General features: G+C 45.7%; 1 protein-coding gene across 1 annotated transcript in view; it reads right to left on the reverse strand.

Annotated features, from left to right (window-relative positions):
• Positions 1-10,814, reverse strand: part of CORO2A (coronin 2A) — a 213,097-nt gene extending 202,283 nt beyond the window's left edge. Inside the window, exon 1 of the mRNA XM_068271342.1 lies at positions 10,608-10,814. Coding sequence (XP_068127443.1) covers positions 10,608-10,622 — 15 coding nt within the window. The 5' untranslated portion in view covers positions 10,623-10,814. The remainder of the gene's footprint in view (positions 1-10,607) is intronic.
• Positions 10,815-23,279: the final 12,465 nt, after the last annotated feature.

The following is a 23,279-nucleotide window of genomic DNA, read 5'->3' on the forward strand; positions in this document are numbered from 1 at the left end:
AGATGACTATATATGTACGAAAGTTACAGTATATAACTCCGACTCTAATGTTACACATTACGATACCAGTAGGCCGCAAACATTTGGTATACAAGGTTTTCTGTGATCCGATAGGATGGGTCTAGTTTTTCAACCACACAAGTATTTTGTAACTTTCATGTTATGTAACCTTCATGTCATGTAACTTTCAATCACATTGTTATGTTGCCATTTTGTAATGCCTATTACTGTTCGTTTTATATTTTTGGCAAATAAAAAGCTTGAAATGGAAAAAGAGACCTACCATGTTTGCATATAAATATGATGGTGGGTCCCACCTTTTCCCCCTGGTAACACTTTTGTAGCTCTCCTCTGGGCAGAGGCCTCCCTAGCTAAGCTTGACTCTTCAGTAGAGTTGGGCGAACTGTTAGTTGAACTGCAGCCGAACTGTTCGGCTGCCCAACCTGTCATGTGGCTGTGGCTCTTACTACTTCCGGGTCGCAATGACCCGGAGTAGTACGTCTGCGCTGGCCCGGCGGAGCGCGTCCTAGATCGCGCTCCCGTTGCTGGGCACTCTCTGCGCATGTGTGTGACGTCACTCATGATGTCACACACATGCGCAGAGAGTGCCCGGCAACGGGAGCGCGATCTAGGACGCGCTCCGCCGGGCCAGCGCAGACGTACTACTCCGGGTCATTGCGACCCGGAAGTAGTAAGAGCCACAGCGACATGACAGGTTGGGCAGCCGAACAGCTCGGCTGCAGTTCAACTAACAATTCGCCCAACTCTACTCTTCAGCATAGTTTATTAGTGTGGGACTCGGTGAGTTAAGGTGCATACACACATCAGACTATAGTCTTTGGAAACTGAAAGATCACAGACCAATCTTACCACCCTTCATGTAGTATGAGAGCCATACCTACAGTCTATTCTATGGAGCTGAACTCAACATCAGAAAAAAAAATTTGCAGGATGCTGCACACACAGATGCTGTACTGACACAAAAGATCAGTATCTGTGCCTGCCAAAAATCCATTCCTGCAAATTGCAATGATAGCCTATGAGATCTGCAAATCATCATACACACATGATTTAAATGACATTCATCTGCAGATCAGATCCACCAGGATGGATTTTCAGATCTGCGGATGATTGCTTGATCTGCAGATGAATGTCAGTTAACCAGCTGAGCGGTCTGGACGAGCTCAGCTCGTCCAACACCGGCAGAGGCTGCCGCTCAGGCCCTGGTGGGCCGATTTTCACCAAATAAAAAGCAGCACACGCAGCCGGCACTTTGCCAGCCGCGTGTGCTGCCTGATCGCCGCTGCAGCGCGGCGATCCGCCGCGTGCAGCGGCGAAAGAGGGTCCCCCCAGCCGCCCGAGCCCAGCGTAGCCGGAACAAACAGTTCCGGCCAGCGCTAAGGGCTGGATCGGAGGCGGCTGACGTCAGGACGTCGGCTGACGTCCATGACGTCACTCCGCTCGTCGCCATGGCGACGAGGTAAGCGAAACACGGAAGGCCGCTTATTGCGGCCTTCCGTGTTACTTCTGGCCGCCGGAGGCGATCGGAAGAACGCCTCCGGAGCGCCCTCTAGTGGGCTTTCATGCAGCCAACTTTCAGTTGGCTGCATGAAATAGTTTTTTTTTAATTTAAAAAAAACCCTCCCGCAGCCACCCTGGCGATTTAATCAGAACGCCAGGGTGGTTAAATCATGTGTGTATGATGATTTGCAGATCTCATAGACTATCATTGCAATTTGCAGGAATGGATTTTTGGCAGGAGCAGATCTTTTGCAGATACTGATCTTTTGTGTCTGTACAGCATCTGTGTGTGCAGCACCTTGCAAAGATTTTTTTCTGATGGGGAGTTCAGCTCCATAGAAAAGACTGTGTAGAGTATGGCTCTCATACTACATGAAGGGTGGTAAGATTGGTCTGTGATCTTTCAGTTTCCAAAGACTGTGGTCTGATGTGTGTATGAGCCTATACTCAGCTTACAATCAACATTATGCCCCTCATTTACTAGTGCTGGGAATACACCATGAGTTTTACCAACGGATAGATGGCTCCATAGATAATTTCTGACAGGTCCGATCTAAATTTCATTCATTTTTCTGATTGTTTTTCTGATCAGTTCTATACAAATCAAATCAGAAAACAATAAAAAAAAAAAAATCAAAATCGGACCTGCCAGAAATTCTATCAAGCCATCTATCTGCTGAAAAAACTGATTGTGTATTCCCAGCATAATAATCTGATTTTTCTGTGAGGCCCCAGATGCTTTTAAGTGGTAGATCAATCAAGGTCTTATCAAAGTATCCAATCTACTCAACTCTGAGGGCATAATTACATGGCAAGACATACTGGACAAATATCAAGTTTTCCCGATAGCTACAGATAAAGCACTGGTTGAGCTTGCTTACCAGAGGACACAATCTCACTCCAGATACCACCTCTGTGGACATGTCACGCTGATTTCAACTGTTTACTCCTTTTTCTCAACTTCCCATTCCTATGTCAACAATTGGGAAATCAATCTAATGGTGGCCATACATGGTATAATTTTTTCATACAATCTTACCATTTCTATGTAGTATAAGGGTAAATTAAGTGAACACACTGACATGATAATTTAGGCAGTTGCCTTATATTACATACAAATGGTAAGATTGTATGAAAAAAAATTGTATCATGTATGGCCACCATAAAACCTAGTACACACCATTCAATTTCCTTTCAGATATATGGGTCGAATAGATCATTTCCGACATGTCAGATCTGATTTCTGATCAATTTGCATTGAAGTGATCAGAAAAAAAGATTAGAAATCCGATCGGATCTGTCAGAAATCATCTATCGACTCATCTATCTGATGGGAAATTGCATGGTGTGTAACAATAGTAAAAAGAAAGGTGCACAGGACCACCACAGGCCTCCCCGGAGTGCTCCAAGCTAAAAAAGCAATTCCACCATACCAGTCACTTGAAGAGATGAGAGCAGCTGGGCACATCCAGTAAAAAACGCCTTTACTGGAACATCATTTAAAACCAGTATCAAAACAACGGCATCAGTCCACCAGGAGAAAGAGGGACAAGAATGTGAAGATGTCAACAGCTGTTTCACACTCAAACTATAGAGCGCTTTCTCAGGAAACCCAAGCCCCCCCATCATCACCCCTTAAATAGTATACTCACTATTTGCTTATTGGTGTGGGAGGACGCCAGATTCAGCGCACCATCACAACGCTGCACCAGCACTTCCTGGACGCCAACTGCGTTCCAGGATCCGGAAGCGGCGTCCCCGGAAGTGGTCACCAGCAGCGTTAAACCAATCAGGACCAAGTAAGCAGAACTCTGGTCCGTGTGAATGGCTAGCTCGCCTAAAACAAACCCACCCCCAACAACTCTAGAGTGACGTATGCACTCAATAGAGACCTCCACCTATCGCCATCCTGAGTGCACAAGAGTCAGGACAAAAGACACCGCCCCCTGCACATCAAGGAAGCAAGCAATGTCCTTGGCAACTGTTACTACCTAATGAGAATTGACAGCACTGCTGTCTATAAACAGGGAGGGTCTTACAGATACCATCTAACAGCTATCGGGGCGCAACAGGCATCCTCAAAGGAAATTTTCCCAGGCTATAAGGGATGGCAGCAAAGGCTGTCCGCTGCATAGAACACGTTACCTGACCGATCACAAAACCAGGTGCACTGCTGCCCCCCCCCCCCCCCCCTACACACACACACACAGAGGACGATTCCTAGAAATACACAAGGTGACAAAAAGGAAAAAGAGGAAACAAATTAAAAACACAATAAATATTGTCAAAAGCAACATATCCAATTACAAAAACACTAAGAGATCATTCCTATCATTTAATCCCATAGGGCCTACAGCTTCAAAGAAAGATAACCAAAAGCTTTCCCTGCGTTGTAATTTTCTAACCCAATCGCCCCCTCTTGTATCTCTGGTTACTACCTCCAGCCCAAAGAACCTTAACTTAGAGGAGTCACCCATATGAGCAGAGTTCATATGGTCCATGACCCTGGGACAACCCTTAGCACGAGGATTTCCCACAGAGCTACAGTGTTCTTGGTATCTATCCTGCATCATGCGGGTAGACATACCTACATACATTCTGTTAATATATGGAGATGCTGGTTCCTTTGGTGAATTCATGGCGGAAATAAATGAAAATGATATCGACGTGGCCTTTACCTACAATTAGGGTGAAAAAAACTGTTGAATTTTTGGATCTTAATATTGATGTCAGTAGGGGGTCATTAATTACTAAGACTTATAGAAAGCCCACAGCAGTTAATTCTATTTTACACTCCTCTAGTTATCATCCCCCCTCCACCATCAGATCTCTCCCTTTTGGCCAATTCCTCCGCCTTAGAAGGAATGCGACCACTATGGAGGATTTTGTGGAACAGGCAGAACAGCTTAGGGATAGACTCTGTGCTAGGGGCTATAAAGAGGAGGTCATTTTTGAGGCATTTCAAAAAGCTGCCAATAACAATAAACAATTGTTGCTGGTTCCCAAAACAAAAAGACAACAGAATAGATTTTTTTATGCACTTTACTTATTCTCCTCTGTTTGATAGGATCAAAAAAATCTATTAAAAATAACTGGTGGATTTTACAGGAGGATAAAACTTTGGAGGAAAAATGTCAACAGACTCCCTGCATCTCCTATAAAAAGGTTCCAAATCTTAAGGATCAACTATCCCATAGTGAATTTGTGAGTACTAACACTTCTAATTGGCTTGGTAGAAGCAGACCCCCTGGCAACTATAGATTTAATTCCTGTTCCTGTTGTATTTTTTTAATAACTGGGAGACAATTTAGCAGATTTGGAAAAACAGTGAGATTGACAATTTATCAATTGTAAGACAAAATGAATCATTTATGCCCTTATTTGCCCCTGTCAATTCATGTATGTAGTTATGTCTACCCGCATGATGCAGGATAGATACCAAGAACACTGTAGCTCTGTGGGAAATCCTCGTGCTAAGGGTTGTCCCAGGGTCATGGACCATATGAACTCTGCTCATATGGGTGACTCCTCTAAGTTAAGGTTTTTTGGGCTGGAGGTAGTAACCAGAGATACAAGAGGGGGCGATTGGGTTAGAAAATTACAACGCAGGGAAAGCTTTTGGTTATCTTTCTTTGAAGCTGTAGGCCCTATGGGATTAAATGATAGGAATGATCTCTTAGTGTTTTTGTAATTAGATATGTTGCTTTTGACAATATTTATTGTGTTTTTAATTTGTTTCCTCTTTTTCCTTTTTGTCACCTTGTGTATTTCTAGGAATCGTCCTCTGTGTGTGTGTGTGTGTGTGGGGGGGGGGGGGGGGGGGGGGGGCAGCAGCAGTGCACCTGGTTATGTGATCGGTCAGGTAACATGTGTTCTATAATTGGTCCCTATGCAGCGGACAGCCTTTGCTGCCATCCCTTATAGCCGGGGAAAATTTCCTTTGAGGATGCCTGTTGCGCCCCAATAGCGGTCTTGGATGGTATCTGTAAGACCCTCCCTGTTTATAGACAGCAGTGCTGTCAATTCCCATTAGGTAGTAACAGTTGCCAAGGACGCCGCTCGCTTCCTTGATGTGCAGGGGGCGGTGTCTTTTGTCCTGACTCTTGTGCACTCAGGATGGCGATAGGTGGAGGTCTCTATTGAGTGCATACGTCACTCTACAGTTGTTGGGGGTGGGTTTGTTTTAGGCGAGCTAGCCATTCACACGGACCAGAGTTCTGCTTACTTGGTCCTGATTGGTTTAACGCTGCTGGTGACCACTTCCGGGGACGCCGCTTCCGGCTCCTGGAACACAGTTGGCGTCCAGGAAGTGCTGGTGCGGCGTTGTGATGCTCGCTGAATCTGGCGTCCTCCCACACCAATAAGCAAAAAGTGAGTATACTATTTAAGGGGTGATGATGGGGGGGGCTTGGGTTTCCTGAGGAAGCGCTCTATAGTTTGAGTGCGAAACAGCTGTTGACATCTTCACATGCTTGTCCCTCTTTCTCCTGGTGGACTGATGCCGTTGTTTTGATACTGGTTTTAAATTATGTTCCAATAAAGGCGTTTTTTACTGGATGTGCCCAGCTGCTCTCATCTCTTCAATTGCACGGTGTGTACCAGGCATTAATGTGCCTATAGCCTCATACACACGCTTGACTAGTCAGCCAATAGCAACTGCCTCAGCCGACAATCAGGTGTGTGTACAAAAGCTCACGACCCCCAACCGCAAGTGATCTGCCCGGCGGATCAACTCGCCCTACTCAACGGCCAATCCCATTGCACACGCCACTTCCCCGCCCTCCGAATAGCAACACAGTGCATCGTCAACTACACAGCTTACTTGCATCGGTGCAGCCCAGCCGAGTGATGTCACCCAAGGGGATCAGATACCGATCCCCTATGGGCAACTTTAGTAACAGGGGTGTACACATCTTAACCACCCTGGCGTTCTGATTAAATCGCCAGGGTGGCTGCGGGAGGGTTTTTTTTAAATTAAAAAAAAACTATTTCATGCAGCCAACTGAAAGTTGGCTGCATGAAAGCCCACTAGAGGGCGCTCCGGAGGCGATCTTCCGATCGCCTCCGGCGCCCAGAATAAACAAGGAAGGCCGCAATGAGCGGCCTTCCTTGTTTCGCTTATATCGTCGCCATAGCGACGAGCGGAGTGACGTCATCGACGTCAGCCGACGTCCTGACGTCAGCCGCCTCCGATCCAGCCCTTAGCGCTGGCCGGAACTTTTTGTTCCGGCTACGCTGGGCTCAGGCGGCTAGGGGGGCCCTCTTTCGCCGCTGCTCGCGGCGAATCGCCGCAGAGCGGCGGCGATCAGGCAGCACACGCGGCTGGCAAAGTGCCGGCTGCGTGTGCTGCTTTTTATTTCGTTAAAATCGGCCCAGCAGGGCCTGAGCGGCAGCCGCTGGCGGTGTTGGACGAGCTGAGCTCGTCCAGACCGCTCAGCTGGTTAAGAGCAGTGATGAATCGATAAGTATCTGGAATAGAATTCCCAAATGTTAAATCTACATACCGTTGATGGTGCCACTTTTACAGGCTCTTGAAAACTTTATTTGGGGTAGTCATCCCTAATCCTTTGCAGGCACTACTACTTCATGAAAAGTTAGATGCCCTGATTGAGACCCAAAACAAACTAGATACCCTGGTACTTTACGCTGTGACAATGATAATCGATAAGAATTGGAAGCAGTCCTTTATAGATTTTTCAGAAGTCAAGACTAGGATAAACTCTCGTATGCTAAATGAAAAAACTGACGCCCCCCACACACTTTTACTTTTTCTCAATAGCGATCAATCCTATGACACATATGAGATTACTATGAGAATCCTATGGGACTACTCTCACTGCAGCAATTGCAATTTCCTCAAAACGCAAATGCGCTACATATAGCACTTACTGAGCAATTGCACTCGGATTATCATTTACTGAAATGAGAATTGCACAGCACAAGCATGGCATGCCGCAAACCAGAGTTCAGGATCGGTTCAAGTAACAATTGGGCCCTAGGGCAAAATTAGCCTGGGGGCCCCCCCAACAGACACCCCCGACCAAAAAGCGTCATTAGAGGCCCTTTGTTGCAGCCAAATTTCCCTCCCATGGTTCCTGAGCTGGCTGCTGACCCTCCCCCAATCACCTCCCAACTTAACCTCCTGGGCGATAATCCCGCGCAGGAGGATTTCTCAGGCCCTGGTGGGCCGATTTGCATATTTGTTTTTTTGTTACACGCAGCTAGCACTTTGCTAGCTGCGTGTAACTTCTGATCGCCGCTGATCCGCCGCTACCCGCCGTGCCGCGCAGCCCCCCCCCCAGACCCCTTGTACAGCCTGGCCAATCAGTGCCAGGCAGCGCTGAGGGGTGGATCGGGACTCCCTCCAACGTCACGATGTCGATAACATTGGTGACGTCATCGCGAGCATCGCCATGGCGACGGGGGAAGCCAAGCAGGAGATCCCGTTCTAAACTGTGCTGATCACCGGAGGCGATCGGAGGGGGTGGGGGGATGCCGCTGCATAGCGGCTATCATGTAGCTAGCGCTAGGCTAGCTACATGAAAAAAAAAAAAAAGTGCTGCGCCCCCTCCTGGGCGATGTAATTGTATCTCCCAGAGGGTTAACAGACTCTGCAGAGTCCCTGGGGAGCAACAGTTAAGATGGGGAGGGACACCTTGGGGGCCCCTACAGGCTCTGGGGCAATTGCCCATTTTTTTCCTATGGTAGCTCTGGTCCTGCCAGAGTTACATATTAGGTAGGGTGAGTGAGACCAATGCCCTCGGCCGAATTAATCCGCTCGGCGGATAGCTTGCTGATAGGATGTTGAGGATCAGAGGCTGCTGTACACACACTAGACTCTCGACAAAGGCAGTTGTTATGGGCCATCCAGCCAAGTTTAATCTAACGTGTACGTTTTTCTTACCATCACCACCCTTCCCTCACAAAATACTAAACCCATCACCCACCTACGGTACAGTTTATATGGGGGGGGGGGGGGGTCTACAGTTTCTGCTGCAGTCACACCTCTGTGGTAAATGACAACTTATCCATTAGCTATCAGTCACTGGAAAAGCATGATTGCAGCAGGGATTGGATGAACCCCACTGCAGTAGGCCTTACTACACATAATAAAGACACATAACCTTAGCTAACCAACTGTTGTGATGGGCAAGGAAAGAAGTAGCAGGATATGAGGACCTGGCCATTGGCAGGACCGAGCCGAGGCAAGAGAGGCTCCAGCCTCAGGGCGCAAAGTAGGAGGAGGTGCACAACTCACTCAGCTATCATTCCCCTATTATGTTTGAAGCAGAGAGAAATAAGAAAAGGGAGGACATGGTAGTGACTGCAAGCCAGATAACTAGACATTGAGGCTGGGTTGAGACCAGAAACCAGCATCAGCCTTAATGGAATACCATGCTATTCCCTGAAGGAATACCGCATTCCCTGTCTGGCCACCGGCCAAGTAGGAAGTGACACGCACGTGACGCACACTTGCCATCACTTCCTGCTTCGGGTATGCAGAAGTGTATTGTTTAAATACACATTCGCACCACGACGTCGCGTCGATATTCTTTTAAACATCTACACGTCACCATAGACTAACATGACTTCTGGGCCAACGTAGTGCTTGACCTGCGTCGGGTATGTGGCAAAAACGTCACTTCCATCGCGTCTTGCCATAACGTCGTAGTACGAAAGTCTCCATAGACTTTCATTGCTTGGCGGTGGGGTGCGGTAAAAATACCACACCACCTCGGTGTAAAAGGGCCCTGAGGGGTAGGGGGCCCTGGGGCGCCTCTTAGTCTAATAGCAATCAGTGTGTGACAGCTGTGGTGGGAGGGGTGGATGGGCGCACTTTGGTGTCTCAGCCTTGGGTGCAGGAGGACCTTGTCCCAGCTCTGGCCATTGCCAACAATTTTCAGTATTTTTATTCTGTAAAATTGCCTCTTTTTTTTGCATAATTCTAACTGCAATTTTTACAGCATTTCTGCAAGATGCAATTAGAACTGCTGAAGCTGAGGTATAGCTTTAAATTCAGCAAAGTAAATCCTCACACTGCAGAGTTAATGGTTAACAACCGCAGAACCAAAATTGCCTTGTGCCAAATTTTACTGTTGTGTGCAAGGAAATAGCAGTATGCTCTGAAGTGGATGTCATCTGTTGCTTGTAAAGATTATTTGGACATACTCAACACATTCTATGACCCAGGTGCTCAACACCCAGAATATGTGGCCCAAGCTGTACTTATGTTGGGCAAGACTACTAGGAGTTAATTAAACAAAGTTTAGAGGTTGAAAAAGAAGCAATCTTTAGTATTTAATAAATGACTTTGTTTAGAAGTTAAAAAGGCAACCTTGAGTATTTTTTTTAACAAAGTGCCTTTAAAACCATTTATATACATGTATTAATAACGCCTAGCCAATGTGCCAAATTATATCTTCTGCAAGCACTGTCTTTCATAAAGGGATACATGCTATTATAATGTAGCAATACACTGTTCTACGACAGAGCAAAGATACTACATGAACGATACAATATTACAACATTATCAGTATTAGGATTTCCTAAACACTGCAACATAAAGCAATATGTCAATGTTTGGTGGAGGCTGCTAGTTTTGCTACTGTGAAAAGTGGGTGTGTGAGCATATGCATTAACAGTATTCATTTAACACAAACTTACTGCAATAAAGAGCGAACATGCCAAATAAACACATAGTAAAGTGAACAGTCCTGACTCTTGAGCTTGCAGAGAGGTGGACGGGTCACTAAACACACGTGTCAATGCAGTCACTAGTAAAAAGGTTATTTGAACACCACAAGGTACTTGCTAGCTCACAACACACAGTTGAAACATGTAATGCAAGAATTATTTACACTGCAAGGACCATGTCAGTTCAGACACTATGCAGAGCAGGGCATAGGCGTGTTCCTCTGGATTCACATTAGGAGATGCATAACAACATTCCTGATTAGGAGACGTTTTGCAGCTCAGACACCTGAAGCCAGCGCTGCTCATCCGCAGCTAAATACAAGCACGGCACTCCTATGGTTCCCATACATAGTGGATAGAGGGGGACACACACACAATAGTCTCCTGCTTACCTTTGCAATAGTCATGCAGATTGCTCCCCTCAGGTGCTGCCCCTGGCTGGTACACGGGCCGCTGCAGCAATGATCTGAGAGCAGAGAGAGCCAAGCCCTGCCCTCTATCCCAATGCACTGCCTGTAGATAGACTCTGCTGCTGCTTCTCTCCTCCTGCTGCTGCTCTCATGTAAAACCACGCTGATCTGTAGTGTCCCTTTGTAGATTCTGCACAATCAGCTAGTCACGTTGATCTATAAGCCATGACAAATTTGTTTTTTTCTGTAGCTTCTGGCGATGAGGGATGGAGGATCCTTTATACAGTTCTTACTATTTAAAATAAACTCTGCACACTAGAAAGGCTGCATTAGGGGATTCATTAGAAAGGTTAGCAGGACAGTGAAAGGACAAGTGAATGGAGACACAGGGCTCTGATCCTTTCCTTTGTGTGTGTTAGAGGAGCATGCATGCAGTAATAGGAGCCTCCCCAGGGCAAGCAAATTCATATTTATTAGTAGGGTGTGGCTAAACGGGCAGCAAAGACAACAGGTTGCCAAGCATTGATCGCACACATCCCTGTGCGCCCGAACTGCTGCTGCCTGGAGCCAGAAGTTTCCCTCCTGTGGAAACTCTGAGATGGCAGAATGTTTTTCTGAAGAATATAATTTAATAATAACCATTTTAAGATGGGTATTAAGTAAATAAATTGTTGTATAATTATTCTTATTCAGCAATCAGCACTTCAACAATTTATCAAGTGTTATACAATGAATAATAGGAAACGCAAAAGGAAGTAGGAACTAGGAACAGCTTTCGTAAATCTTCAGCTTTCCTGCCAGAGAAAGAGAGAGGAACGTGAAGCATGCTGATATTTTATTTTTCTCCCTGTGTCTGCGCAGGTTTCCTCCGGGCACTTTGGTTTCCTCCCACATCCAAAAACATTCAGATAAGTTAATTGTCTTCCCCTTAAATTGGTCCTAAATTATGATACATGCGCTACATGATACACACAGACATATGACTATGGTAGGAATTATTATTATTATTATTATTTATTTATAAAGCGCCAACATATTCTGTGGCGCTGTACAATGTATGAAAACAAACAAGGGCTACATAATGATACAGGCAATGATATACATCAAATATAAACACTGATACAAGATACAGCATTGCTGATTACAATTTGATTTAACATGATGACTAAAATGTATACATGTCTACATAGCCGGCCTTTGACCTGAGCGACCGGAGCGGTTGCTCAGGGTGCCGGCTTCCAAGGGGGCGCCTATAGCTGGTTACCTATACTGAGGGCACCTACACCGGATTTCCTATACTGGGGCACCTATGCTTGGCAACCTATTTTGAGGGCACCTTTACCTGGCTACCTACCTATACTGAGTCTCAGGGTGTTTTTTGGGGGGAGGGGCACACAGCATAACGCGTGGTGCAAATTGTCGGTGCTGTGCTATCATTCTAAATTCGGAGGGGGGGGGGGGGCGGTTTAGGGGGCGACTGACTGTCCCACTGATTGTTTTTATTAATACTCCTGAAAGGTTCTAGCCTTCATTTTTAAGTTTATTCAGGATAATACACTCTTTCCATCCTTTCGTGGTTAGTAATAGTATTTTTTCTATTATACATATGTGACGTGTCACAGAGATCTGAGCATTTGGCGTGATGTGTCACGACGTCAAAAAGGTTGGGAGCCACTGTCCTAGGAGATATCTTAGGAGAAAAGGTAAATTGCATATGGGCCTGTGTGTGTGCGCGCATGCGTGCATGCGCAAAGAGGATGAATAGGGGCACAAAAATCAGGTTTCGCTCAGGGCGCTGTGAAACCTGAGGCCGGCCCTGCATGTCTAACAGTGTGCAAGCAATTAAATTAATAACAGTCCATGACACAAAAGGGCGAGAGCCCTGCCCTTGCGAGCTTACAATCTAAAGGAATGGGGTGGAAACAAGAGGTGGGGATGTATACAGTATATGTACAGGCAGTGCGTAATTAGGTTATTTAGTGGGTGCATGGCCTAAGCTAGATAATATGCTTGTCGGAAAAGGTGGGTTTTGAGGGAGCGTTTAAAGATTTCAAAGGTGGGAGAGTGGCGGATGTGTTGTGGAAGGCCATTCCAGAGGAGGGGTGAGGCACGTGAGAAGTCTTGTACACGTGAATGTGAGGAGGTAATTGTAGAAGAGGATAGAAGAAGCCCGTGTGCAGATCTGAGATTGCGGTTGGGTTGGCATCTGGAGACTAGTGAGGAGATGTTCAGGGGAGAGAGATTGTGAAGAGCTTTGTAGGTTAGGGTTAAGAGTTTGAACTGAATTCTTTCATTAATTGGTAGCCAGTGAAGAGCTTGACAGAGAGGGTCAGCAGAGGAAGAGCGAGAGGAGAGATGAATGAGTCGAGCAGCAGAGTTCAGTACAGAATTGAGCGGTGTTAGTCGGTTAGTTGGAAGTCCACCAAGCAATATATTGCAATAGTCCAATCGAGATATAATAAGAGCATGTACTAACATTTTGGTTGTGTCATGGGAGAGAAAAGGTCGGATACGTGCTATGTTTTTCAGTTGGAAATGGCAGGAGCTGGTTAGGGAGTTAATGTGAGGAGTAAATGAGAGAGAAGAATCAAATATTACCCCCAAGCACCGTGTTTTGGGAACTGATGTTATAGACGTGTTGTTTAAGGAAAGGTTCAGGGAGGGTGGGCAAAAAATAAAAATCAAATTCCACTTACCTGGGGCTTCCTCCAGCCCGTGGCAGGCAGGAGGTGCCCTCGCCGCCGCTCCGCAGGCTCCCGGTGGTCTCCGGTGGCGCGCCCGACCTGGCCAGGCCGGCTGCCAGGTCGGGCTCTTCTGCGCTCCAAGGCCCAGAACTTCTGCGTCCCACGCCGGCGCTCTGACGTCATCGGACGTCCTCCGTGCTCTACTGCGCATGCCCAGAAGAGCCCGACCTGGCAGCCGGCCTGGCCAGGTCGGGCGCGCCACCGGAGACCACCGGGAGCCTGCGGAGCGGCGGCGAGGGCACCTCCTGCCTGCCACGGGCTGGAGGAAGCCCCAGGTAAGTGGAATTTGATTTTTATTTTTTACCCACCCTCCCTGAACCTTCCCTTTAACATTTATTGTAATATCAGGCAAAGGGGTGGACAGGGATGGTGGAAAGACTATTAGTTCAGTTTTATTCATATTAAGTTTTAAGAAGCGAGAGGACATGAAAGAGGAAATAGCGGACAGGCAGTCGGGAACCCGTGTGAGGAGGGAGTTAAGGTCTGGGGCCGAGAGGTACAGTTGTGTATCGTCTGCATATAGGTGGTATTGGAAACCAAATGAGCTGATTAAGTTACCAAGACCGTGCATGTAGATGGAGAAGAGGAGGGGACCGAGGACAGAGCCTTAAGGTACCCCTACAGACAGAGGATGTGAAGAGGAGGCCTGATCTGAATAAGAAACAGTGAAAGACCTTCCAGAGAGGTAGGAAGATATCCAGGAGATAGAGAGGTCCTTTATTCCTATAGATTGTGAATCCCTCTGAGGGACAGTTAGTGACAAGATAATATGCTCTGTACAGCACTGTGTGTAATATGTTGGCACTATATAAATACATAAATAAGTATTTTTGAAATGTTACATGCAGTCAAAAATTGATTGCAATTCTTAAATTGAACAGATATTTAAAAATTGTATGGCGTGTGGCCACCTTAATGCTGGGTACACACCATACAATTTTCTGTTCGATTTTACGATCGATTCTCCAATAATTTTCGGATTGATTTCCATTCACTTCTATGAGAAATCGATCAGGAAAACGATCGAAGATATGATTGAACATAACAGAAATTATCTATCGAGTCATCTATCTAACAGAAAATTGTATGGTGTGTACCTAGCATCAGGGCTGATTCCCATTACAAGAGCTTTTTAAATGCTAGAGATTTGAAAAGCTCTTGCTAATGCAATGCTATGGGGTATTTTTACAAAATCACATCAGGGCTGGAACCTACTAGAGCGCTTTTTTGAGCGTTTAGGGAGCGCTTTAACCACTTCCCAACCACAGTTTTTTCCCCTTAAAAACCAGAGCAATTTTCATATCACGCTCCTTCCATTAATTCGCTAATAACATTATCGTTATTAATCACATAGAAATGATCTATATAATTTTTTTTTCGCCACCAATAAGGCTTTCTTTGGGTGGTACTTTTTGCTAAGAATTATTTTATGTTACATACATTTTAAAGGGAATAATAAGAAAAAAAATGAAAAAAAATCATTTCTCAGTTTTTGGCCATTATAGATTTAAAATAAAACATGCTGCCATAGTTAAAACCCACACATTTTATTTGCCCATTTCTCCTGGTTATTGCAATATTTAAAATATTTCCCTAGGTCAATGTATGGCACCAATATTTGATCTGGAAATAAAGGTGCATTTTTCAGTTTAGTGATTTCTAATTATATATATCTAATTAAAATCCTTTATTTTTGCAAAATTAACAGTAATATTCCTTCCTGACATTAACATATTAAAAAGTCTGTAAGTTAACAATTTTTTTTTTTATTATTATTTTTAAATTGTCTTTAAATTGTCTTTGTGTTTATTTGGGTAACCATAGGGTAGGAATGTAATGAGTTAAAATGTTATAAAATGTATGTATAACTATATATAAAGTGTATGTGTGTGTATGTTTGAGTGCATTTTACTTTTTGGCCACAAGATGGCACTGCACTTAACTTTAAAGTACGGTAAACAGTACTCGGAGCTAGTTAGTGTATCTGTTTACGTGAATGAAATGCCAGCGTCAGCGTGAAGCCAGGCTTTTCATTCATCGCGGGGACAGCGATCGGGACGGGAACAAGCTGTTCCCAGTCCCTGATCAACTTAGCGGCGGAACTGTGGTGGAAATAAGCGGCGGCAGTGCAGCGATTGTGAGTGGCGAGGTAAACAATGCGGGTACGTGTATTTACGCCCCTGGTTGTGAAGCAGTGTGCATGGGGGCGTAAATACACGTTGCGGCGGTGGTGTAGGGGTTAAATCGCTATGACTTTCCCTAAACACTCTGCAAATGTAAATAAATGTAACAAATTCCACAGTAGTGATTGTGATTAGCAAATTTGCAATCGCAGGACATGCAGCATACACATAGCGATTTGAGTGTGATTTTAAATGACTGCAAACTGTAATAAAAAATATGATACATTGAAAGGACCAAATAGAATTAAATGAGGTGTCTTACCTCAATAAGGACATTCTCATAGAAGAAAAGATAATTCTATTTTTGCACAGGCAATGTGTTTCATGGGTCTAAGCCCGCATCCTCAGGCCAATAAGAGTGCCAGAGTATGTAGAGCCAGTATGCATGAAGTGCTCCATGCATACTGGCTCTACATACTCTGGCACTCTTATTGGCATGAGGAAGTGGGGTTAGACCCGTGAAACGCATTGCCTGTGCAAAAATAAAATTATCTTTTTTCCTATGAGAATGTCCTTATTGAGGTAAGACACCTCATTTATCGTTTTTACTGTTGTTTTTAACTCAGTTTTATAAACCCCTGGGCGCTTCTTTACCCTCATTGTACTTGGTCACCCCCCCACACCTGTTGTGGGTGGGGTTCAAAAACAAACCATGTTTGAAGCCGTTATTGTCTTTTAAAGAAGAAGAGACCACCACCAGTCCCACTCTGAGACACCCCGAGTGGAGACGGGTTCATTATCCCCACCATATGGGCTCCCGATTTTTGTTTTGTCTCTTCTTTCCAGGGTGTCCCGACACCCCATCCACTGCATCAATCAGAATTAAAATTGCTAATCGCAAATCGCTACACAATCACTGGCAAAAAGCTTACACTTTTTAAAATTGCTCCTAAAAGCACCGGAAAACGCTCATGAAATTGCTTACAAATAGAGATGGCCCGGACAGTTCGCCGGCGAACGGTTCCCGGCGAACTTCCGTAGTTCGCGGTGAACCGGGAACTTTTCCAGAAGTTCGGTTCACCCCCATAGTGCATCATGAGGGTCAACTTTGACCCTCTACATGACAGTCAGCAGGCAGATTGTAGCCAATCAGGCTACACTCCCTCCTGGAGGCCCTCCCCCCTCCCCACCTTATAAAATGCAGGCAGTGTCAGGCATTGGACTCACTCGAGTGCCTGCAGTAATTAGAGAAGGGAGAGCTGCTGCAGACTCTCATAGGGAAAGCTTAATTAGGCTCTTGTAGGCTTGTTAGCTTGCTCCTTGCTGATTCCTATTGCTAAAAAAAGCACCACTCAAAAGCTCTTTTGAGAGCTAATGTTGTTCTTGTGATCTATTTTTTTTTTTGTTTTTTTTGTGTGTGGCCCACTTGCATTATGTACAGCCCTGTCAGTCAGTGTCACTGTGCCTGTCTGTGTGTGACAGGTGCACATGTAATACCCATCACTGCATATACCTACTACCTGTTGTGTTCGCTTCAGTGCACCCACCTACCTACGTGAGCGCACGCAGTGTCACTGTGCCTATCCGGTACCTGTCTGTGTGTGACAGGTGCACATGTAATATCCATCACTGCATATACCTACTACCTGTTGTGTTCACTTCAGTGCACTCACCTACCTACGTGAGCGTACGCTGTGTCACTGTGCCTATCCAGTACCTGTCTGTGTGTGACAGGTGCACATGTAATACCCATCACTGCATATACCTACTACCTGTTGTTCACTTCAGTGCACCCACCTACCTACGTGAGTGCACGCAGTGTGATATACCACTCTGTGCATACCTGTTAACTGCACCTGTGTGACTGACTGCACATTGTATTAGTCAAGTCAGTGCATTCCTTTCACTTCATCCCCCCCAATATGGACAAAACAAAAGACAGAGGCAGGCCACCTGGCAGGTCTGTTCGAGGTCGCGCTGTTGTGACTTCATGCGGCCCGCAACCAAAGTACAGTGTTCAGAAGAAGGCACGTACCATCAACCCCCAATATTGTCAGGACGTAGTTGACTATTTAACACAGAACACCTCATCTTTCTCAGTTTCCGTACGGAAGCATGACATATCTTCCTCCTCCTGCTCTGATTCTGGCACCCCACTTAAAGAGAATCTGTACTCTAAAATTCTTACAATAAAAAGCATACCATTCTATTCATTATGTTCTCCTGGGCCCCTCTGTGCTGTTTCTGCCTCTCCCTGCTGCAATCCTGGCTTGTAATTGCCTTTTTTATCCAGTGTTTACAAACAAAAGACATAGCTCAGTGTGTGAGTCATACAGAGCTTGGAGGGGGCCTGGAGAGGGTGTGTATAGCTTCTAGCCAATCACAAACAGCACAGCACATTCCAGTCTGACTGCCTCAGCCCGACAGAGCCAACAGAGGAGAGAAGATTAGATCATATAACAGAGATAATACAGCCACTGTGCAATTAGGAAAGGCTGCAGTTAGACAGAGCACACTACAACAGGTATAGGAACTTATAGGATAGAAGAAATAAGGATGAAAATTTTGTTACAGAGTCTCTTTAACACTCAGACGGCCGCCACCACCAAAGTGCCATCATCCCAGGGCTCAGCGGTGTGGACATTTTTTTTGTGTGTCTGCCTCAGATGAGAGCAATGCCATCTGTACTCTCTGCCACCAAAAATTTAGCCGTGGAAAGACCAAGACCCGCGTAGGGACAACTACCTTATGAAGGCACATGATTACAAAGCACAAACTGCAATGGGATGACCACCTGAGGGAAAGCAGCACACAAAAGCAAATCCACACACCGCAGTGGAAGATATGCAATTATTATTTCTCAAAAAGTGGTGTCATCTCTGGCACACAGCGTTGGGTCAAGGGACCATCTGACCACGTGGTCTGCAAAGCACGGTCAGGCCTGCCCGAAGACTAAGTCAGTCCCCACACACAGCATCTCTGCATGCATGCCATGTGACTGCCTGCCCCAAGACTAAGTTGCTCCCCACACAGCATCTCTGTCTGCAGGCTGCTTGACTGCCTTCTCCACCACCACCAACAGGGTCCAGGACTCCAGGCGGATTCCTGAATTTTCGCTATAATAATTTTTCTGGTGCGTGTACATGCCTGCCTAATTTTTCTTGCTGCACTACGGCTGCAACAACAAAACAAAAGGCATGTACAAGTGCCAATTTCCCTTTGTGAACATTACCTTGCCGCGGTGAAGGCGCTTGCGTATCACAAAGAAGCAATGACCGCCGGCTATATAAGTATCTCGGGGGGGGGGGGGGCACACCCAAGATAATAAGGTCGTTGCTTCATTGTGGACAGACCAAATTTGATCAGCTGGACAGTCACTGTTCTGTCATTCAGCTACCTCAGCCCGGCGACCATATGGGCTTGAAAACCGCCACGGCCTGCACTCTGGCCATAGTGCTCACCAGTCCAGCACGGCCGTCACTACACAAACAGCTGTTTGCGGTGCGTTACACAGTGAGTTTGGTGTGTCAGTGTGAAGCAGTACTCTAATTACACTCCCTGATTGATGTATACACATGCAAGATGTTTTAAAGCACTTTAGTCCTGCAATTTAGCATTCAATGTGATTTCAGCCCTTAAAACGCTGCTTTGTGTCAAATCCAGATTTTTTCCCCGATGCTTTTGGCTTCTATCCCACTCCACCATGTCCCCCTCCAGGTGTTAGACCCCTTGAAACATCTTTTCCATCACTTTTGTGGCCAGCATACATTTTTCTAGTTTTCCTAGTTTGCCTCCCCATTGAAGTCTATTATGGTTCGCGAAAGTTAGCACGAACCGAACTTTCGCAGGAGGTTCGCGAACCGAAAATCGTAGGTTTGGGCCTTCTCTACTTACAAAGCGCTAATTAAAAAACGCTAGTGATTGCGATAACAATTGGCTATTTGTAGTAGGTTCCATGCCTCACTCCAGTGTGAACGCACACATAGGATAACATTGGCAAGAGCTTTTAAAAACACAAAGCGCTTAAAAAAGCTCTTGTAGTGAGAACGAGCCCTAAGTCTGGTCACTTCGTAATCTGGCCCGGCCAGGTTCTGTCATTTTGGGATTTTGCCTGCCATAGTCATGAAAAAGTAAGAATTTTTTGTATTTGACTGCATCAATCAGCTACTTTACAAAGTGGCGAGCCAGATCTGGATTTGGTCAACCTTGGGTTCTGGCTGTAAAAGATTGTATACTCATTTTTATCTCTCTGATGCTGTGTCTTCAGCTTATGCTGCCAACGTGTATTCTAGTCCAGCTCCTTGTGGGAGATTCTCTGAGTTTTTTTTATTTTCAAAAGCACTTAGGCCTCATTCACAGCAGTGCAGTGTAACGGCCGCTTTGCAACATGGCTTACCGCACTGCAATGCACCACCTAAGCAACTTTTACAATGTGGTGGTAGCGTTGCTGTATAAGGGATTGCGGTATGGTAGCGCACTGTACAAAGCAGACGTACACCTCAACTCACCGCTGTGAATGGGGCCTTACATATCTATCACCTGACCAAACTGACCACGGGCTTCTTCATGACTTAAACGCACCCAAAACGCATGAAAAACGCATCTGCATTAAAAACCCGCAAAATGCACCAAAAACGCAGTAAAACGCATTACCCTAACACAAACACACCTCTGCAAAATGCAGGATTTTCACGCTATGGCTTCAATTCATCAAGCATTATCGCATTCGGTAATGCTGAAAACAGCTGACTTAACGGAGCACTTTCGAAAATGTTAATTCATCAAAGCTGTTACCGAATGAGAAGCTGAAATGACAGAGCAATGAGATAAATTACCGACATGTGCTCAACACATGTCAGCAAATGTCAGTAAATGTTAATTCATCAAGGTTACCACATTCGCTAACACCGTGTTCCGTGTTTATCTCCAGCTCTCCCCTGTGGTAACAGGCTTCCAAAGCCTTCTGTGTGAATGTTTTCATGATTAGCAGGAGCAGGCAGCCAATAGAAACAGACCCTGTTCTCCCACAAGTGCTGCTGATAGGTCACACAGGCTTCTCCACACAAGCTTTCAGACCCCCCAGGCAGTGAGCAGAGAGAATGGGACAAAAGATATCCCCAGATACCCTTCGGTGGTGTAACCCTTTGAGTCCCTGTTTGAATATGCAAAGATGCTGGTGGTGAAATCACCAAGCATGGCATTTGTAATGTCTCCAGGAAGTTTATCTACGTTGTGGCAAATAAGTAAAATGTTAAGAAACACTGATGGACAGATTCAGAGCAGCAGAGGCAGTATAAGTAACAGTAAATATAACACGTTTACATGTAAAGGGATGTCTGGATGCCTTCTATTGTTATCAGCTTGTAACAACACAGAGACATTCCAAGCTGCTCTGCAACACTCTGCTGTTATCTAACAGCCTTTAATGAACTGAAGCCTTAGTACTTCGGTAACTTAACGAACCTCTTCCACACATGTGAAAATATTGATGAATTAGCACAGTGAAGTGTAAAATACCGAATGCGGTATTTTAAGGACTGGGATTTTGTTGTCGAACACCCTTTGATGAATTGAAGCCTATGTCATATGTGAACCCAGCCTCAGACAGAGGAGTCAGAGATAACTTAATTGGTTAAGTTCTTCATAGATTTGGCACTGCAGGATTTGTACACTTGCTGTGCCTTTGAATTGTCAACAGGCTTATCCTGCAGATCATATCAATAGCCAGGTGCTGCCTGGGAGTGATCACATACCATTTTTTTGTGTTTTGCATGTCAGCAGATAGCGCAATAAACCCTGAGGGCTCGTTCACACTTGGGGCATTTTCGGCCTTTTTTCAAGCGCAGGCGAATTGTAAAATCGTCCACAAAACGCTGGTGCAATCTCTATGTGAAGGTTCATATCACCGTGGTTCATGCGCTGTGCGTTCAGCAAATCGGTGCCTGTACAATATTTGGGGCGTTTTTACTATAATGGAAGGTATAGGAAGAGTGCTTAGAAAAGTGCTTTTACCAGAGACGCAGCACGCAGTGGAGCGCCAGGAGGGGGGGGGGGGGGGGGAGCGCACAAAAACCCCAAACGCTTGCATGTGATTGAGGCCTGGCCCCTTATTACCGGACACCCATCCAGGCTAGTGGGTGCCTGAAGAGCTTTGTTGCCCATCCAGCAATTGGTGCAGTTCTTGGTAAAGGGGATACATGCATGTTGCCCCTCCTAATAAGACACTGCCCCTCACTTTTGGGGACCATAGGAGTTGGTGACCAATTAAAACAGTTCCAAGTTACAAGAATGTTTATTTTGAATATCAAAAGTACAACTTTTAAAGAGACTAAGTTAACTAAGTGTATTGGGCCACTGTTATCTAAAATTGGAATGTTTTGAATTTTAATACAGGTAGTCTCCAGTTAAAGGGACTCCGAGCTCAGAAAAAAAAGGAAAGTTGTACTAAAGCGCGCATGCGCAGTACTTTCACGCCGGCCGCCATGATGACGCGAGGCGGCCGGCGTGTGACGTAATCCGCGTCATATGCGGAAGAAGCAGCCCGACACTCGGGAGAGTGTTGCCCGGGCTGCGGCCTGCCAGCCATTCCGGAGCGGGGAGAAGGAGAGGAGCCAGGACGCCGGCGTGGGACCTCCCGACCAGCACTGGGCTGGAAAAAGCCCCTGGTGAGTACAACTTTCCTTTTTTTTCTGAGCTCGGAGTCCCTTTAATGAACGATGTAGGGACTGTAGGTTTGTTCTTAACCTGAATCTGTTCTTAAGTCAGAACATTGTGCCATTTCTGTCCCCTGTACCTCCTCTGTGCCCCTGTGCCTAGAGTGTCCCCCTCTGTGTCACCTCAGCCCTCTGTATCTGCTTATACAAGTTTAAAAGCCATTTTTTCTTTGAATTTTTTTAAAATCGATTTTAAAAGTCCAATTTAAAAAAAAAAATGTTTTGACTTGTTCCCATGGAAACACAGAATCCATGCTGTTCGTATCGGCGGGTCGTTCCTAAGTCGATCGTTCGTAAGTCGGGACTACCTGTATTTTAGGCTGGAACTACGTACTGTACAGTAACTGGTTAATTTCAGTAAATTCAAACTGGCCTTTGTGAAATATATTAATTTGAGAATATATACATATGATATGATATATGTGTAATAAGAAGGTCAACACTGCTTCAGGTACTTTAAAGAACTATTCAAAAAATCACAGATTGTGAGAAATAAATAAAAATGAAGACATCTTCACAAAGAATTTGCAGAGAATGTTGACAGTTTCTCTTGAAGAACCTGTCCTGCTGCACAAGCTAATAGCATAAGATACCTTAAATTCAAAACAAATATTATTAAAGAGACTCTGTAACATTAAAAAGATCCCCTGGGGGGTACTCACCTCGGGTGGGGGAAGCCTCCGGATCCTAATGAGGCTTCCCACGCCGTCCTCTGTCCCACGGGGGTCTCGCTGCAGCCCTCCGAACAGCCGGCGACTGTGCCGACTGTCAGTTCAATATTTACCTTTGCTGGCTCCAGCGGGGGCGCTGTGGCGACTTTCGGCACGGAAATAGACGGAAATACCCGATCTCCGTCGGGTCCACTCTACTGCGCAGGCGCCGGAAACTTGCACCTGCGCAGTAGAGCAGACCCGACGGCGATCAGGTATTTCCGCCTACTTCGGCGCCGACAGCCGTCAGAGCGCCTGCGCAGGAGCCAGGAAGGTAAATATTACGTCACCGCTGCACGGAGGGCTGCAGCGAGACCCCTGACGGATGGAGGACGGCGTGGGAAGCCTCATTAGGATCCGGAGG

This window comes from Hyperolius riggenbachi, chromosome 1 (assembly GCF_040937935.1).
Source record: "Hyperolius riggenbachi isolate aHypRig1 chromosome 1, aHypRig1.pri, whole genome shotgun sequence".
In the NCBI taxonomy this organism is placed as follows: domain Eukaryota; kingdom Metazoa; phylum Chordata; class Amphibia; order Anura; family Hyperoliidae; genus Hyperolius; species Hyperolius riggenbachi.